This window comes from Triturus cristatus, chromosome 2_2 (assembly GCF_964204655.1).
Source record: "Triturus cristatus chromosome 2_2, aTriCri1.1, whole genome shotgun sequence".
Classification (NCBI taxonomy): domain Eukaryota; kingdom Metazoa; phylum Chordata; class Amphibia; order Caudata; family Salamandridae; genus Triturus; species Triturus cristatus.
In genome coordinates this window covers 861,532,989-861,552,094 of record NC_140582.1, presented here as the reverse complement: position 1 = coordinate 861,552,094, position 19,106 = coordinate 861,532,989, and the positions used below count along the sequence as shown (strand labels likewise).

Here is a 19,106-nt window from a genome sequence, read left to right as displayed (position 1 = left end):
AATCAAAAGGAGTACCAGTAGAAATTCGCAATTGATTCACCTTTTGACATGAGTTCTACCATCAATATATAATCACCTCGAGAAGAATCGCCCTGAAGAAGTTCTTTTTACAAGAACGAAACGCGTTGGGTGCCCGGTGTTTTTGCATGAATAAAGAAGAATAAAGAAAATTTGGAATCCGACAACTATTGGATGGACAATTATCAATCCATTGATATTTTTCTTTATTTGTATTGGGTGGTGCAATCCACAGTGGGTAGAAGTTTATATTGATCATTGGGCTCGCCCCTTGGGAGCAGCAGGGGTACGGGAAGTGCACACCGAGAGAGCTAGTAGCTCGCATATTAAGCTTTACTTTGGAAGGGTAGGCGGGGTGCCTTGAGAGAGGTGCGCCACACACAACTAGTTGTGGGTGTAGTGTTGTGCTGTTCCCTTGTTGGTTTTGTGACCTTTTCTGATATATTTCAGTGCCTTAAAGATAGGTGTTTTGAGGTTCATAGTGAACACCTGTTGTACCCTTCACTCATGTGGAAGCCTTTCTTTATAATTGAGTGGCTAACCAGAGCTCAGTAGTACACAGTATAGTGTTGTCTATTCTGAAAATGTGTGTTTGGTACAGGTGTGGAAATGTGCCTAAAAGTGGGCACACTGGTGCAGGGTCACCCTCTTGTCCACGGGTCCAAAAACCAACAAAATAGAGATCGGCACTGGAGTTGGAATAAATAACAAGTTTATTAACCCCTTCCCCGCTCATGACGGAACCGCTCTGTCATGAGCCACGGTTGCCGTGTGCTCATGACGGAGCGGTTCCGTCATGCCACGACCGTTGGCGGCCGCTCCACCCACGCGGCGCTGTTTCCCCGCCTGTGCGGGGGGACAACGCAACTGGGCGGAGTCATGACGGAACCGCTCCGTCATGAGCACAGCTCAACCGTGGCTCATGACGGAGTGGCTCCGTCATGAGCACAGCGCCACCGCGCTGCCCCCCCCGCATCCCCCAGCGCTGCGGCGGAATTCCCGCCGCAGCGAAAGGGTTAATCACTCATGAGTGGGACCACATCCACACAACACTCTGAAGTACTGCAGGAGGTAGTACACTGAATTCACAAACCATCATCCCGTTTATACCATTTTGTTGCAGTGTAAGCATTGGAACAGAAATGGAAAGAACAGTTTTAGAAATAACTATCTGCAAACAAGAGCAGATGAATAACCACTTGGTCAGCAAAGTGAGAGGGGGAGCAGGAATGCTTATGGCAGCAGTAAATGGCCAACAGTTAACATCTAAGACCAGGTGCACTAGCAGCTAAAAAACCCCAGCACGCACATTGCTTTAGCTGAGTCAGGAAGTCAACTAAAATAGAAAACACAGCAGAGTGAAAAAGACGAGCAGCAGAGGACAGAAGAATTACGAAGGAAACAAAATGGACACCACAGCAAACATGACTGTCGCTTATGCTAACGTCAAATATTACACGTTTCCACACAGGGCACTGCAGTATTGTTTTCCGGAATAAAGCTTCTTTTATTACTTGGTACACCTTAATTACCGTTTACGTATTGCAAACCAAATGCACGCTACAAAATAACCAGACAACTCAATGCTAGCAGTTCAAGCATGTTGGTACTTCTTCCATTAAGGGGGGAGATGTGAATGCTGGAAGTGTTACCTCAATAGAGAAGACTGCCAGAGGCTAGAATGGCCAGAAAAGCAATATCTAAGAAAAAAAACTTGAATGGCCTTAAAACAGATGGGAGAAAACCCCAGGCCCAGTGGAGAATGGGTTTTGAGCATGATGGGCTACGTGAGTTATGGCCTGTACTGTGTGTGTTGGTTACCATAACTGGTAAGTTTCCTTGGTTTTGCACATTTGTCATAACCATAACTCAGTTTTTAATTGTTTCTTTAATGAACATGTGCATAGAACGGGAGGATAAATAATGGTTAAGTCTGGTTTATTTTATTGGGTAGGGGTGTGCAAAATTATCAGAGGGATTACTGCACTGCATTTTTTAAACTTCAGTACTTTGCAAACTGCAAAGCGGACAGTTGTGTTTATAAAGAAACATGGAAAGCTCCAAAGAGATGTGCAGCAGCAGGAATGTTTCTGCTGCTGCACAAGACCAGGAGCAAGCTGCAGCCAATCTGTATGCTGCGTCCCTCCCATTCCACAAAGCCAAATGGAAGCAGGGAAAGCGAAGTAGGTACCGCGTTGGTTGGTAGTTATGCTGCTAAAATGTCAAGTTGACAATGTCAGTACCTAAAATATTGGATTTCTGCAATACTTTGTACCACTGCCCATTCATTTTCGTGACCCACCCATCCTTCTTCATGGCCCTCCATGAGCAAGAATCTTAGAGCTGGGCCTGGTGTACCCCCGACTTGTGCCCTGCTAGTGATGGTTTGAATAGAGTTGGGCAACCATCTATAGCCTAATGGTCCTGTGGTGAATGAATGTGCTGCGACGTCAGAGCCAGCTGTAGCTCTTCTAGCTAAACCTCTGCCATCCCTACGCCCATGAATAGGGCAGAGGAACCGCGAGAGCCCCACCAACTCACAGCACGGGTCTCGCTTCCCAAACCCCAAATGAACCCCTATGCAACTAATTGTAGTTAACATTTCTGAAAGTTTAATTGTTATGCCAATCTGTGGCATACAGAGTATATCAACTATCATCTGTAACATCCTTACGTGCATGTATATTCTGTGGCAACTTGATATGTATCAAAATCTGTCTGGATACGGAATGTCGACTATACTTGGTTCACACAAATTCTAAAAGTAAAGCGTCCCGTGGACTATACAAAACCACAAATATAACCTATAATCAATCTCTTACCCACCCACCCTCCCCCCTCCTAGTCTTGAACATGACAGTCACCTTAAAGTTTAAGGTCAGCAGTTTCGGGTCTGCTACAGGACAGCCGTGCTCTTCATCCGCCCCCCCCCCCACCTCCCCACCCCCGAACACTGGCATGCCTTCCCTTTACCCCCTCGACTCCACCCTACTTGTTGTTCTCTTTCAAAAGAACACTTTTTCCTCTGCCTTCATAGAATGTCTTGACAATGCTCTATATGAGGAAATCAATACATCGGCCCTCAGCCGTTCCCAGAGTGCGTGTAATGTCTGCTGACGTGCACCAATAATAGCATCTCACAATGTCTCATCGGAGGCCGCTGTCCATGTTCATCGGTGCCAGAGAAGAAGCGGTGTCCCCCACCTCGGTGGTGGAAGGACCCAAAGTTCAGAGAGACGCCTCGCCCTTTCCTGGGTAATCAGGGGTCGTAGCAGGTTACATTCCGTGGACATTGTGCTGAAGTGACAGCAGAACTTCGAGCTGTCTCCTTGGGGCAGCACTGCTCCACTGCGTGTCCTGGCGGTCGGTGGGTTTTGCGACTGATGAATATGAACTTGCTGTCGGCTCAGGTTTGTCGCGTGCCAGCGCCACGTTTAAGTTCTCGCGCCAGTAAACATGATTCAGAGCAGGGATATTGCGGACTCACCGTCCAGTGGCCGCGAGGGTTAAATGTGAAGCTCGTCCGCCTTTGCTGATGAGCTGCCTTTACTAATTATGGCAGGTGTCAGAAATGAACTACGATCGAGACTTTAGTGGAGTCATTCTTTTTTATGGTCATTTAATTTATAAAACGCGCTGACGTAGAATTTCTTGATCGGTGCACAGGGGTAACATAACACGAGAAAGACCTAAGTAGTGAGAGGGGGGAGGTAAAAACAGCATGGGGAAAGGAGATTTACCGCTTCTTGACTCCCGACTAAAGTGCAAGTGACCCGAAGACGAGTGGGCAACCGTGCGACGCGTGCAGCCCGCGCCGCTCTGCTGAAGTGAAACTGCTAACGGGCTGCCCTGTGTGCAGTGTGTGACGGCTTCCCATAGGGTCCTTTCAGGTTTGCCGATCTGAAAGTCACTATACGTGTCCTGTACTTTAACAGATCAAATCCGTCATAGCGCGAAAAGCACAAGTTGCAGTAGTGTTTGCTGCGGAAGATGAGCGGTGAATGGTACTGGATCGACAAAACGGATAATGGGCCCGAGGGGCCAGTGGTGTGGCATTTTTGCTCCTACTTGTACGGTCTGTGTGCCATCTCGCACCGCACTCTTAAAACGCAAAGGCTGCTGCAGCCCGAGGGCTCGCTGTCCGGCCGGCTCATTGACTCTCATAGAATGATGCTGGGCTATCCAGGCAAAGCGGTACAAAAAGGGGGTGGTGATGGACGGAGCATCAGAGCCAATCAAACACTCACACCCAGTCAACAGATCTGGGTTTGATCCATCACCGTTCTTTAGCCCTCTCTGCCACCCCAGTTCAGACATGGCCATATGCAAATCAGTCTGACCCTGTGCCTCATGGGAACAGTCCAGCCCGAACTGCCAATCCATGCCTTCCCTGTACCGGAAACAAGCTTCCTAGGACCGGTTTCTGGCATTTCAGCCGTCTTCAGCCAGGCTTGCTTGAATCCAGTGGCAAAGGGAGCAAGGGACTCACGTCTGAGCATACCCTGCCAACTTATGGCGAACAAAGCGGTACAAAAGGGGGTGTTGATGGACGGAGCATCAGAGCCAATCAAACACTCACACCCAGTCAACAGATCTGGGTTTGATCCATCACCGTTCTTTAGCCCTCTCTGCCACCCCAGTTCAGACATGGCCATATGCAAATCAGTCTGACCCTGTGCCTCATGGGAACAGTCCAGCCCGAACTGCCAAGCCATGCCTTCCCAGGCAAGCACGAACGCAGGGCGCGGCCTGGAGCCTGCGGCCTACTCCCTTCCAGACAGGCTCACGGCATAAGTGAAGCTTGCAGAGCTGCTGCTGTGGTTCAGTTATTACACAATGTATATGTGTAAAGAGAACAGCCACCCTTGGGTCTCTCTCTTGGCGCTAAAGTAACATATGTTTATGGTTACCTAACTCAGTGATACCCATTTTATTGACCTTAGAAGGATTAAACACTGATTGGACCCACCAGAATTCAAACCTGTAATGCACCGGTCCACAGTGCCACCAAACCCACTTTCTTGAAAGGAAGGAAAGAGGTAGAGATTCGCAGAGAGAGAGCTGTTTTGCGGGTTTTTAATTTTGAAGTCCCGAGTCCCTCCACGAACACAACAATCAGCCTGCCTCGTGAACAGTGGGAGTGCAGGCTTTGTGGGGGTTCTGGGCAATTAGGGAGTTCCGGGCAATTAGGGGGTCCTTTACAAATATTTGTTTTCAGGTGTGTTAGTTCATTTTTGATCCATTGGCGTGAATGAGGACTGCAACTCCCAAAATGCAATTGTGGCATATAGTCATGTGGTAACCTGAGTTAGAGTTGGTTGAGGAAAACAGACTTGCACAGGCAAAATGTCATAGTGCCAATATCAGCAACACTTCCCATCCCACATACAGCAATATCATTAGGAAATAAACCACACAACACCTTGTTTGGTGAGAATATTGCTGCAGGTTTATTTGCATACCAAATATGCCAACATGGTGGGTTATCTTACGGGCGATCCAAGGGCAGGCAGCCCCTACGCCGCCTGCCCACCTGATGAGCCAAATTACACTGTGGCCGTCGCCAATTGGTGCTTACCAATTTTGGGGGAGAGGGTAACCCCTCCCACTGGTGGTCTGCCAGTCCACCCCCTTACTCACGCCCCCGAAGGGGCGGAGCATTCCAGGCAACCCCCGGTTGCTCAGGCTTACAACTGCCCGTAGGACTAACGGGGCGCCGTCACTCCTCCAGGGTCCAGCGCGAGGACTTGCTGGGGATATTTGGCATTTGCAGCCTTTGTGTTCCAGAAGTGGGTACCCCTGAGTACCTTTCCGCCTCCTGATCGCCCTGTAACTCCACCTGTAACACAAAATAACACCTTAGACACCTCTCCCACCCCAAACCCTGCACGTACGCCAGGTAAGCGGTTGGGAGGGAAACGGCGTCAAGGGCAGCGAAAATAGTCCGCCAGGTGGGCGGGGAGAGGCACTTATACCTCATCCCCCGCCCACCCCTTCCCATAAATGATGAGGCGCGCGGACCCCTTGGGGGTCACCCACACTGGACTGACTTGTGTGCCCTCATGTGGCACTAAGGCGGCCGCCCTCTTACGAGGGTCCCATTCATGGACGAGGGGCAGCCAGCATAGTGCCAATATCAGCAACACTCCCCATCCCACATACAGCAATATCATTAGGAAATAAACCACACGACACCATGTTTGTGAAGAAAATTGCTGCAGGTTTATTTGTATACCAAATATGCCAACATAGTGGGTTATCTTACAGGCGATCCAAGGGCAGGCAGCCCCTCCGCCGCCTGCCCGCCTGATGAGCCAAATTACTCCGTGGCCGTCGCCAATCGGTGCTTACCAATTTTGGGGGAGGGGGTAGCCCCTCCCACCGGTGGACCGCCAGTCCACCCCCTTACTCACGCCCCGAAGGGGCAGAGCATTCCAGGCAACCCCCGGTTGCTCAAGCTTACAACCGCCTGTAGGACTAACAGGGCGCTGTCGCTCCTCCAGGGTCCAGGGTACTTGCTGGGGATATTTGGCATTTGCACCCTTTGAGCTCCTGAAGAGGGTACCCCTGAGAACCTTTCTGCCTCTGGATCGCCCTGTAACTCCGCCACAGCTCTGGCTGTGGCCACCGTCACAACCAGGGCCCCCCACCAAGGTAGGCATTTAAACCTACTTCCTGCTGATTCCAGGGCCTCTCCCAGGTCCCGCAAAACAAGTCCAAACCCACTCTGGACAGGTAGACCAGTCCATGCCCCCTCTGGACAGGTGCCCCCACCCTTTTTAAAACTCCCTGTGGACTTAAGCTTTCATCCGGCCATGCCCGATAAAACCAAACCATTCTGTTCAGGGAATCTACACATGGCAATATTAACTCTCCTGCGTGAGGTTTCCACGGCAACCCCTGGCCGGGCCCCTCGCCACACTAACAGTGGGGTTATCTCCGTCCATCATAACACACATGCCCACCAATGGTTGCTTAACTTACTCCAGGAGGATTTCATTTCTGGCAGCAGTGCCCTCCTACCCTGAAAAGTCAAATCATTGCCTCCCAGGTGTATGACCAAAGTGTTGGGAGGGGAGACACTCCCTCCCCTAGTCCGTGCCGCAGCTTCTACAGAAGATATTCCACTGCATGCCTGGGCCCCCCCAACCAAATTAACTAAGTGGTGGAAAACCCATGCCTCCATTTCTTGAATTCCGCCCATCACGCCACTCAAGAAGCACTTAAAACCCTTCACCCAGGCCATTGATCCTGGCAAAAGAAAGAAATGCTAGGTTGCTAACACCCATTATTGAGCATTGCACACCCTTTTATACACTACACCAGTTTGCACATAATTGCACAATAACCCTGCCCCGCATCAAGCCTCTGGTGCCTCACAGGGTGCCTTTGGTATACTCAAAGTTCACCTGTACATTATACACTTAACCTGTCTTCCGGCCACTCCCCTGGGTGGCTATGGACGGCTGTACCTTTTAGAACCTTGTCATTCCCATCTGCATTACCTGTTCAACCCGAACATGGTAAGGGGTGTCCTGTCAACATGAACCAGTAAGGAACGCTGTCCAGAAGGGAGAAGGGCCAGCTGGGAGGCGACTAGGCCCACTGGCCATACCACATATCCTCCAGTTTGGTGCAACCAGAATACCCTCCGGGCGTGCCGATCATCCAGAAATCCTGGGCCATAAATGGGACAGTAGTCCCCTAGATAGCAGAAATTTCCCCCAGATATATTGTTTAGCTGAAGCAAACTGTAACATGCAATGCTTTGGATCTGAGGACATGGAGTAAACCTATGAGCAATGGTCCTGCACCCTCTTAACTATGAATGCCAAATGTGCTCTGTTAGTTGTCCTGTTTGTGATCCAACCCGCTATTTGGGCCCTATTTGAGATAACAGCACCCTTTAGGACTGAAAAACTCACGCCCCCGCTGGGTGAAAGGTGCCTATTGGTGTGTGGCCCATAACCCTGAGTTTTCCCGAAGGTGTCCCAGCATTATGCTGAAACTTCGCTTACCACACCACTGAGTGCCCCTGGCACAATCACAGATATTTCTTTGCCTTTTCTGTTTCTGGCTGCCAGATTTGAATCACAACCCAAGCACCAAATAAAAGGAAGCATAAAACGACAAGGGACTTGACCTATTCTTCCCCCTCTGTGTAGTGCACTGGGCTGCCATGACAAGCGTCCATAACGCCACCATCACGTGTATCAGCTCCTCTAGTGATAAACATCCGCTTGGTAGTTGATATGCTCCTTCTCTGTAGTACCTTGTAGTTAATCCCTGAGGACTACAGCGAAGCCTATCCCCGGGCTGTAGCCATGGATGCCTAAGCCAGAACTTGGATCCCCTACAAAGGTTTGTCCTCGTATCCCTCCCCCAGAAACAAAGGCCTGCCTGTTTACCGGCATACCTCCTGGCGCCCTTCTGCTCGTTGATATGAAACTTTTTGTTCAGCAAGCTGACAGTGAAGCGTACTCCATGCCCATTGTAATCACCCTCCATCCTCCTGTGCATTGATCATTTGGCTAGGCCATGGGGACCCTGGAAAGCTCCTTCCTTCCTGTCCCCTGCCCGAGTAGCAAGCACCACCCCCTGATTCCCCTTTGGGGCTCCAGTTAGTGGAGGGGGGTATAAATGGCTTGCTAGCTTGGCCACCACAGGCTAAAATACCTTTGTCCCTTCTCCCAAAGTACACGCCTGCCCAGCTACTGGCACGTCTAAACAAGAGGCCTTAGGGAGTGTCTGTCCTTGTTACAATATAAGTGGTAGAGGAACATTACGTCCGAATCTAGCATTTGTAGTACATGACCTGATGTCATCCCTATTTCTGTGATTCCACTGGACACCTCTGCCAAATCTGCATGACATAGGTACCTAGTCCAGCTCGCTTGGTGGCCTGCCTGTGGGTCAATACACCAGCCCCAACTGGCCGTACTGCTGCAGGCCGAGTCTACGGCTGAGTGCCACCTTGCCCCTACTGAGCCTGCCCCCCTTGATAATTCCTTACCTCATATCGGTAAATAGGGGACCAGATACATGACAGGTCAAAAAATTGCTGCCGTCTGGAAGTGCGGACTACTTTGGAGCCCCCTGTGGTCTTTCCTTATACTGGTAGGCACCAACTATTGCCTGACACATACCACGCACTACCGAAGATCTATCAGGTTCTTCTGACATACCTCCTGGCATGCACCATGAATAAATCAAATAGAGTAGAAGCATATCCCCGAAAGGGCCGATATCCTCTCACCCTGCATCCATAACACTTTCCCCAGTTAGCTGGTAATCCTGTAAGGAGATGTACCTGGAGCTTGTTAATGGTACCACTGTCCATTACTGTTCACTAGCGTATTGCAAGCGTCTGCCGGGGCACCGCTAACTTACCTTACAATTGTTTGCGCTCGGGCCTGTCGAAAGAAAAAGGTGATCCACTTATACTATTGTGCAAGATCCAAACCCAATGGCTTTCTATGTGTTTATTTCCTGCCCATACCGTATATTCAGGAAATCCTGCCGCTGGGGTTGACAAGGTCAATGCCAAACTTAACAGGCGTGTGCCTGCGCACCTTCACCACGAGGGATATCCTGGCACTTATTTACAGGTGTTTATGGCTACCCCACTCGGTGGTCCTCAAATTATCGGCCTCAGGAGGGTGAAAGGCTGTGTGGGTGGCACACCATCTGATGGGATGGCCTTAGTAAAAGAGTGCCCCTATGTAATTCCAGTTTGCCCAGCCTTTTCTTAAAGGTGATGTCGCCCTGAACCATAGACATACTTTAAATGTCTCTGAGGTGATGACATTGGCGAACATAAGACAGGCAATATGCAAAAGAATTTATGCCATAAGCCGCTCTCGAGGTTGGGAAGGACCATCAGCTCCGAAAACAGCCCCTTGGAGGTAAACCCCGCTGACCCCAAAACCTGCTTCCATCTTGGACTGAACTGGGACATATGCAAGTGGCTAAACGTGGCAAGAACCACTCCGCCACAGACTCAGATTGCGCCCGACCCGCAGGCGCTGCAGATGAGATTCCATTCAAATTAGTTTGCAGAGATTTTGGCCCCAAACCAGCCTATGCTGCAGTGAGATAGATGTCAAAGTGTTTGCTGAGATTTTGGCCCCAAATGATTTAAGACTCTCTGTCACTGGCCCTCAATGACCAAACCCTCCAAGGAAATTCCCAAGATATCCGCAGACCTGCCTGCCACCTCGCTTCAGGCTCACTCACTGCAACCTGCTGAGGCATCTCCCTCATAGCCTCTAAACCAGCTCCGGCAATGCGGGCCCAGCAGAAATTGCCATCACGCTGGTCACACCCAGTAAAAAGTGCACCCTAGTGTGAGATGTGTTAACCACATGGCTGGCTATGAAATGTGAGATAGATAAACTGTGAGACAACTAACCGGCTTGAGCTCATTTTCATCCCTCATTGTGCCCCTATTACACCCAATAAGGCTCTTCTGGGAAGCCGCGGCATCCCCCCCACCCAAATGGGTGTTCCATGTACTGCTGCACACAACATACCTTGTGCTGGAAGGAGGCACCCCACGCCCCCTCGTTTGTACACATGCCTGACTGGACTGCAGGGCCCTTCCCTCCCTGCACATCTCCACCGACCGCACCCACCAATGCCTGACAGAATTGGCCCAATACTTGGCCCTTGTGGCTTTGCGAGCAATAAAATCAATCTAGTTAAGACTTGTACAAGGTCACATATGTAAGGCTCTGCAGGTAAAGGCTGTCTCCCCTGACTTTCTTGCATTGCAGAGTGCTGCAGTGACATTTGCCCACATGTGACGCTAGTAAATGTGCCTGTTCTATACTCCCTCCTGGACGCTACATGATCCAAACCTGTGTGCGCTGCCCCACTAGGCCAAATACTGCATTAAATGTCCAGTATTTGTAAAGCGCGAACAATTACTCGAAGGTCTCTAGGCGCTGGGGGCCGTCGGGAAGATTAAGCGAGCTATTGCCCAGAGTCACATGGTGCTGAGCTAATCTGCCGCCGGCACCGGGGATCGAACCATAAGCCCCCGGGTTCCGGAGTCAGTTGCCCTGGCCTCTGCTTCTCCCTATTCCGACGGGCTGGAATAATGGAATTCACTCGCCCTATGGTCTGTGAAGGACCCCCGGCTAATTCCAACAGCTACCAGTGCAGTGTTGTGGGTCCCATTAGGCGGCAGTCACCCTGAGGTTGCGTTATTACTAACGTATTGCATAATAAAATTCCATTGCCTTGTTGAACTGATCCCAACGCTTCTTTTGATTACACAAAGTGACCCCTGGTCACTATTACTACGCGGTACATAGCAACGAGTCTGAGCCGCCTGCAAATCACAAATGGGGAAGTGTATTTCCAACCGTAAGTTGTATTGGCAATGCTGGCGAGCCAAGGCATGTTCGGGTGCCCAATGTTTCCCCCACTTGAGACCACCAGCTGCGTCGCCCCCAGGACACCTACCCCTACCTGTCCCCCTCGTCTACAACTCATCTTACAAGCCATGACAAGATGCATTCGTGCTGTGTCCTCGACCATGGTTTACTAGAGACTTGTCTTGTTTGGTTCACCAAGCGTGCATGTTAATGTAAAATGACGGGGAACAACCTTTACAACGCAACTTTTACAACGCACTACCATTACAACGCATTTTTTACAACGCATAATCCATTACAACGCATGACATTACAACGCATGACACTACAACGCATTTTTAAAAACTACCTTTACAACGCATTCCATTACAACGCATACTACCATTACAACGCATACCATTACAACGCATAATATTACACTATACTATCCAACACTTACCCTACTGATGCACCCCCTGGAGTTAGAATAGTAATTTTTACCCCTATACTATCCAACACTTACCCTACTGATGCACCCCCTGGAGTTAGAATAGTAATTTTTACCCCTATACTATCCAACACTTACCCTACTGATGCACCCCCTGGAGTTAGAATAGTAATTTTTACCCCTATACTATCCAACACTTACCCTACTGATGCACCCCCTGGAGTTAGAATAGTAATTTTTACCCCTATACTATCCAACACTTACCCTACTGATGCACCCCCTGGAGTTAGAATAGTAATTTTTACCCCTATACTATCCAACACTTACCCTACTGATGCACCCCCTGGAGTTAGAATAGTAATTTTTACCCCTATACTATCCAACACTTACCCTACTGATGCACCCCCTGGAGTTAGAATAGTAATTTTTACCCCTATACTATCCAACACTTACCCTACTGTTGCACCCCCTGGAGTTAGAATAGTAATTTTTACCCCTATACTATCCAACACTTACCCTACTGTTGCACCCCCTGGAGTTAGAATAGTAATTTTTACCCCTATACTATCCAACACTTACCCTACTGTTGCACCCCCTGGAGTTAGAATAGTAATTTTTACCCCTACACTATCCAACACTTACCCTACTGTTGCACCCCCTGGAGTTAGAATAGTAATTTTTACCCCTACACTATCCAACACTTACCCTACTGTTGCACCCCCTGGAGTTAGAATAGTAATTTTTACCCCTATACTATCTAATACTTACCTTAAATGTAATTTAATATTATGCGTTGTAATGGTATGCGTTGTAAAGGTAGTATGCGTTGTAATGGTAATGCGTTGTAAAGGTATTTTTTTAAAATGCGTTGTAGTGTCATGCGCTGTAATGTCATGCGTTGTAATGGATTATGCGTTGTAAAAAATGCGTTGTAAGTGCATGCGTTGTAAAAGTGTGCGTTGTAACGTCATACATCCAAAATGACAGCCCTGCTCTGAAGTACGTGGCAGCTGTCTATATTTGTTGTGTACTGCTTGACTTGTGAGCTCTGGCGGGTATGCCACATCAATGGATTTGGCATTCTGGTTGATGATAAAATTCCTTGTGAAAACATATTTTTGCCTTTTTATTTTCTACTGATTTATGTTAAAATACTATCGGTGACTACGGCAGTCTGCGCATGTGCAGAGGGGCCCATTTTTAGGTATAGAAGACGGGGATCTGGAAGTGCAAACGAGTGCTTTTCAGGCCCCCAACTACAGTGCATGTGCGCCGGGCGCGCGCACCATTTGGCAGCCTGCGTGTACATTTCGCGGGCGCTTTGATGTTCTCAGTGAGCCGCGCGGCCACTGCGAACATGAAAGCGCCCGCGAAATGATTACTTTCACTTTAACGTTCGCACCTACTTGGCAGACTGGTTCTCTGTTGCTCTTTCCTCATCTGCTCTCTCTACTCAGAGTCCGTCCCTCCCCCTGTTGCAGCAGCTGGCATTACACGGGGGAGGGTGGCTCTTCGTGCCTACCAAAAAACAAGCATTGGCATAGCCAATAGGTCTCGCTTTTGGGACCTTATAAGTATTTAGTTATGCAACTGTTGCATAGTTAAACACTTATAAGGTCCCAAAAGCGAGACCTATTGGCTATGCCAATGCTTGTTAATACGTTTGCCACAGTACACCACGCCGAGGCGGCCCCCTCCCCAGCAGATTAACAAGGCAGTCGGTGCCCCTGAAATGGGAGATTCCTCTGAGGGGGGAACAGATCCCTCACTTTCTGGAACACCAGATATAAATGGTTTCTCTCGATGTCTATGTATATATTATGTGCAGCAAAGGGCTTAAGTGGGAGGAAAACAAGAGGGGGGGGTTAAATAAGGGGGCGTGGCCAATGGACTTGTGGGCGTGGCATAAAACACGTAAGCTAAGAATCTGTGCTTAGCTAGTGTGCCGCCCGACTTGTATATGGCTGTTTCTTACATTGCATCCTGATATATGATATCACAAGGAATATCATACCTACAACAAGTCAGCACTGTTGGCTTTTTTAATGGTCGTTAGTTGCGTGAGATAAATAGGCACGTATCTTCGCTTGTGCCAAAACCTTTGTTCACACTACAGCCCTGTGTGTGTGATTCTGTTCCTGATAAGTAGCAGCCTGAGCGTTGCAGGAAGAGATGAGATCATTCGATCCCACCGCAGCTGTGATTGACCCTGATCCGGCCCCCCGTGGCTCCTGCCGACGCCAGACACATTCCGCAGAGCGCCAGTGGCGTAACGAAAGATGAGGGGGCCTCCCTGCCACGTACCCAGAGGGGCCCCCACTCCGGGATTAATCCGGAGTTCTTGGGCCCAAGTATTGTGCTGAGGGGGCCCCTGCAGCTCGGGCCCCCCCGCACCGCGGGGGCTGCGGGGGCCTGTGTTACGCCCCTGCAGAGCGCACACCCTTTGCTGTCTGGTCCCCCCAGCAAGGCGCCCGCGGAGACTCATCCTGGCTGAGACCTACTTGAAGGCTAGCTCCTAGCTGCCAGTGCCGTGGAGGGCAACAAACACGCAACGCAGACTCGTCTCTGCTCCGCAAGGCCCTCGCTACTTGACTGTGGCAAGCTGCAAGTGCTCCCTGCGCAGCAGATGCCCCATGCCAGGGCTCTTGAAGCTGTGGAGCCGCAACGGAACACCACTCGGGCCCCGCCAGGAGGTAGGAGCACAGGTCCCGGGTAGGCCCAGGTCCAATTCACACAGAATACAGCCATGGACAGGGAGCCACGCAGCGCTCTCCGCCCCCTCCCCCACCGCGCGGTAACAGGTCCTCGAGGCCGGCCCGGCAGTCAGGAATTACCTTGCCTAGAAGCAAGGGGGGGTGGGAAGTGCCCTGCACCCTCGCATCGGGAGGCCGACAGCCAAGGTAAGACCCGCCCCGCAGGCCCCCCCCCAATGCTGATAATTCGGCAGCCGTCATACTGACTGCATTTATACCCCTTTAGAATGCCCTTGGCGCTTGGGTGAGGTCTGAACCCATACCCGCTCTGCACCGAGACGGGTAGAGTAGCAGCCAATAGCCGGTATTTCAATATATACCAGTGGGGGCTCGTGATAATGCCAATGACCCTTCCAACCTACTTCATAATGTGCCCGAGACAAACAGGCCATACAGGTGAGCAGAACCTCCGCTTCCTGAGCGGACGGGGATCACCGTCGGGGCCGGACTGGCAGTAGCGGGCACCGGGCAATCCCCCGGTGCGCCGCACCGGTGGGGGCCGGTTTTGTTACAGGGACATTTTTGCAGCATAGCTGCAAAAGCGGCCCCTGTAACAAAATCGGCCGAAAACCGGCCCTGGCAAAGAGCTCGGCGGCACCCCCCAAGCCCCGGGGCCAGGGCCGGTTTTGGTTCCCAGTCCGGCCCTGATCACCGCACAGGGTCTCTCCCCTCTATCTGCCCAGCTGGCACCCAAAACATGTATTTCGGTGGCGGGAGGGACACATTAAGGCTTGCGCCTGTTGTAGCGGAGTGAGCTTCGTGCCTGGACATGGAGTTCTCTTCCCGGCAGCTCCATAGTTTCCCTCCCAGGCCTCAGTGAACACAAGGCTGCAATCGAGGTCTGCGCTCTGAACCGCGTGCCTTGCGGACAACAGCTCACAGGCAAGCAATTGATGACCGAGGCTTACGTTGCCCCTGCAACCCAAAATTCTACAATACACTATATCACTCGAACATACCCTCAGCGGAACCCAGCAGGCCCCAGGCACTTGTGTGCCCTCATATGGCACTAAGGCGGCCGCCCTCTTATGAGGGTCACCTTCGTGGACCACGGGCAGCCAACAGAGCATTAGGTACTTCGAAGGTTAACTGCCCCAGGTTAATTATCTCTCTCTGGACTGTTGGCTAGGCTGTGGGGGCTGGGGAGGAGAGCTCGAAGGCACGGCCAGGTTTGTGTGCTAAACTTCAGCCTCTTGAAGGGCTAAGGATTCGACAAGGATGGCAAAGATTTGACAAGAAAACGTAGCCATGAAGACTGAGTATAGTTGATGGTAAAGTCCTATGAGACAAATGATGGTAGGGATACTGAAGGGAGTTAAAGGAGAGAAGGAATGGGGAAATAAGAATACGTTAGCATGGCGGAAGGGGAATAGAGGAAAAGAAGAGAATAACTGGTGGTAAAAAAGAGGTACATGGGCCGCATGTAAGGAGAGAGAAGGGAAGAGGTATGGTGCTAAACAGGCAGATGAGATGAGAGGAAGAAATGATCTATGAAGGCTTGACAGGAGGATAACAATACTGAGAAGGAAAGGAGAGAATGACTGTGGGAGAAAGAAGAGGAAAGAGTAGGGATATCAGGAAAAATAGCTAAATAGAGGAAAAGAAGAGGAGAGAAAGAGGCTGGGCAGCAGGAAATTAATGGAAACAAGTTGACTGGAGACGGAGAGAAGTCCTGATAATTTGAAAAGGGATGAAGTCAGCGCATAGAGGAGAAGGCAGACAGAAGCGAGAAGGTTGAGGGGAGTTAAAGGAATCAGAAATAATTCTTGGAAAAGTTGGACGAGTCCCTGGGAAAGTAATTCTACAGTTACGTCATATTTTGCCACATAATAGTCCGAAGTATTAACCAAGCAATGGTTTGCGAAAAGTCCCAACTCACAAGATTCAAGAAGACTAGGACGGGTGGCAGAGCATTTGGTGTAGCAGCTTCACGACTCTGGAACGATCTCTCCTTAAATATCAGACAAATCCAAACTCTGCTCCCATTCAGGAAGAGTTTAAAGACATGGCTCTTCCCGAGGGAAGAGTAACACAAGCTACTCAATTCTTGCGAGCAGGTCATTTATATGTACACTGACAACAGGGTAAGTCTCCGCACCAGGATACCCATGGGGTGACAGTTTGCGCTATATAAGTTCAAGTTACATAACATTACAACATTACAATACATTACAAATGTGAGCCACTTTTAGGGGGACCCTGGCCTATTGTTTGCTCCTTGTGACCCTTAAGTGAATTCCAATATCTGCTTGTATCTGGTATGTTAAGGGCCTTAACATACCAGAAACAAGCAGATATTGGAATTCAGCTAAGTGCGCTATTAAGGAGATTTAGCGACCCAGCTATGAGCTGCCTTGCAGCCAGTGCCTGTCCTGGTCGGAAATTATTTTCAAGAATTAAATATTGGGAGCCCGAGTGGCTTCTGGCAGAGAGGAAGGCTGACGTGCACACTTGTTCCTCTGTTGCAGATGCTGAGAGAAGCCAAAGAGAAGGAGAAGCAGCGGCTGGCCCAGCACGTGGCGGATGAGAGGACGGCGCACTACGGGCTGCTGTTTGACGAGTTCCAAGGTCTGTCCCATCTGGAAGCTCTGGAGATTCTCTCTGGTGAAAGTGAAACTAAGGTATGGTACAGTGCGTGTACTGGGAACAAATGTTTGTGGGACTGGGCTCACGGGAAGCACAGATACTCCTCGGTGCAAAAGCGAGATCCAGGATAGGTATGTCTGGCAGTTTCATAGGGACTGGCAACACTGCAGTCCACCAAGCATAGTTAGTAGTCCAAACCACTTTCACAATCTGCGCTCTTTCAATATTGATCTTAGATGTAAACCACCGCACAAGTGCACTTTATAATGTACTGTGCCGGCCCGGTGGGCCGTTCGGCCGGGCCCTGGGGACTAGCTTGAAGAAAGTGATTGGTGTGTCAGAAACACGACAGAAACAGTTAGAGGCTGGTGAAAGAAGGGCTGCTTCTTTCGTTTTATTTTGATGCCTTTCTCAGGGGCTGAGTAAAGTACACAGGTGATGTAACAAATGTGGAAAAGGCAGAACACCAGGATGTACTCGTCCCTTGTGGGCCAGAGTCGTCTTCCCTTGTGACGTCCGTCGGCTGTTTTCTGGCTCGCTTCTCTGGGATCTGGACCTCAGTGACATGAAAACAACAAAGGCACGAGGTTACTGACGTGCTCCTATACTATAAAGTGTTTGTGCCACCGTCACCAGGGGGTTGTGGTTTTTACGTGCGTTTACGTGCGTTTTAGGGTGATTTGTAAGGGGAGCTGGTCGGAGTGGAACGGGGTGCTGTTGGGTCAAGAGAAGGTCAGTGACCCAGGCTTTGCTACCAACCCTCTTAAGCCCCTGTTCACAGCCCCATGCAGCTTTGCCCAGCCCACCACCACAGTGAACCCCGAGCGGTCACTTGCCTTGAGCCACGACCCAGGGACTGGGCCGCGGCGCTGGGACCTCGAGCGTTCTTAGGTGTCTCTGCCCTCTCGGACCCTCCGATCTTCGGATCTGCCGCCTTCCTCTCTCTTGTGTCACTGCTGGGCTCCGCACTGCTGGGCTCCGTTCTGCTGGGCTCCTCACCGCTGGACTCCGTTCTGCTGGGCTCCTCACCGCTGGGCTCGGTTCCGCTGGGCTCCTCACCGCTGCTCCCGGGGTCGTCTGCTTCTCTACACTCGCCTTTCTCCGTCTCGCTGGCTGTCTCTTCCGGTCGGCAGACGAGACACTCTTCCTTCCCTGCCTCTTTTCTTTCCTGGACTCCTCCTGTTCCCGCCTCGTTGCACCAATCCCCTGTCCGCGATGTGGGTGACGTCGGGAGGTGTGTCCGGAGTGTTTGGGCCACTAGACCGCTCCGTGCTTCCGGAGGAGAGCCGCCATCCCCCTCGCCTGAGCTCCGGGTTCCTGACTCGTCGGAGCCTTCACACATCCCCTCCCTTAGGAATGGACGTAGGGGCCATTCGGATGATGGGTGGCGGGAGAGGTAGTCTGGACCGATGTTCTGTGAACCTGGCACATGGATCGTCTGAAAAGAAAAAGGTTGTAATGCCAAAAACCATCGAAGGATGCGTGCAATGGTGTTCTTGTTGCGGGACAACCAGGTGAGAGGTGCATGGTCGGTTACACTAGTGAACTGTCTTCCCAACAAGTAATATTGAAGCGCCTCCACAGCCCACTTGATAGCAAGACATTCAAGCTCGATGGTTGAATACCGGGTCTCTCGGGGAAACAACTTACGGCTTATATACAGGAGTGGTCGTAAGTCTCCTTTGGGGTCAGGCTGGCATAACACGGCCCCGAGGCCGAGTCCCGAAGCATCTGTTTGCAGAACAAAAGGTAACGTAAAATCCGGGCAACTAAGGACAGGGGCTGTACAGATGGCGTTTTTGAGAGTCAGGAAGCTATTCTCCTGTTCTTGAGTCCAGTCCTGTATACGGGTGGGTTGTGTTTTGGTTAGCAGAGCAGTCAGGGGACTGGCTAGGGTTGAAAACGAAGGAATGAACCTACGGTAATACCCGATGAATCCCA

At 50.5% G+C, this 19,106-nt stretch overlaps 1 protein-coding gene across 1 annotated transcript in view; it reads left to right on the top strand.

The window, feature by feature from the left end:
- The window catches only part of FAM114A1 (family with sequence similarity 114 member A1), a 199,670-nt gene that overhangs the window by 90,355 nt on the left and 90,209 nt on the right, over nucleotides 1–19,106 (top strand). Inside the window, exon 7 of the mRNA XM_085642273.1 lies at nucleotides 17,048–17,200. Coding sequence (XP_085498399.1) covers nucleotides 17,048–17,200 — 153 coding nt within the window. The remainder of the gene's footprint in view (nucleotides 1–17,047; nucleotides 17,201–19,106) is intronic.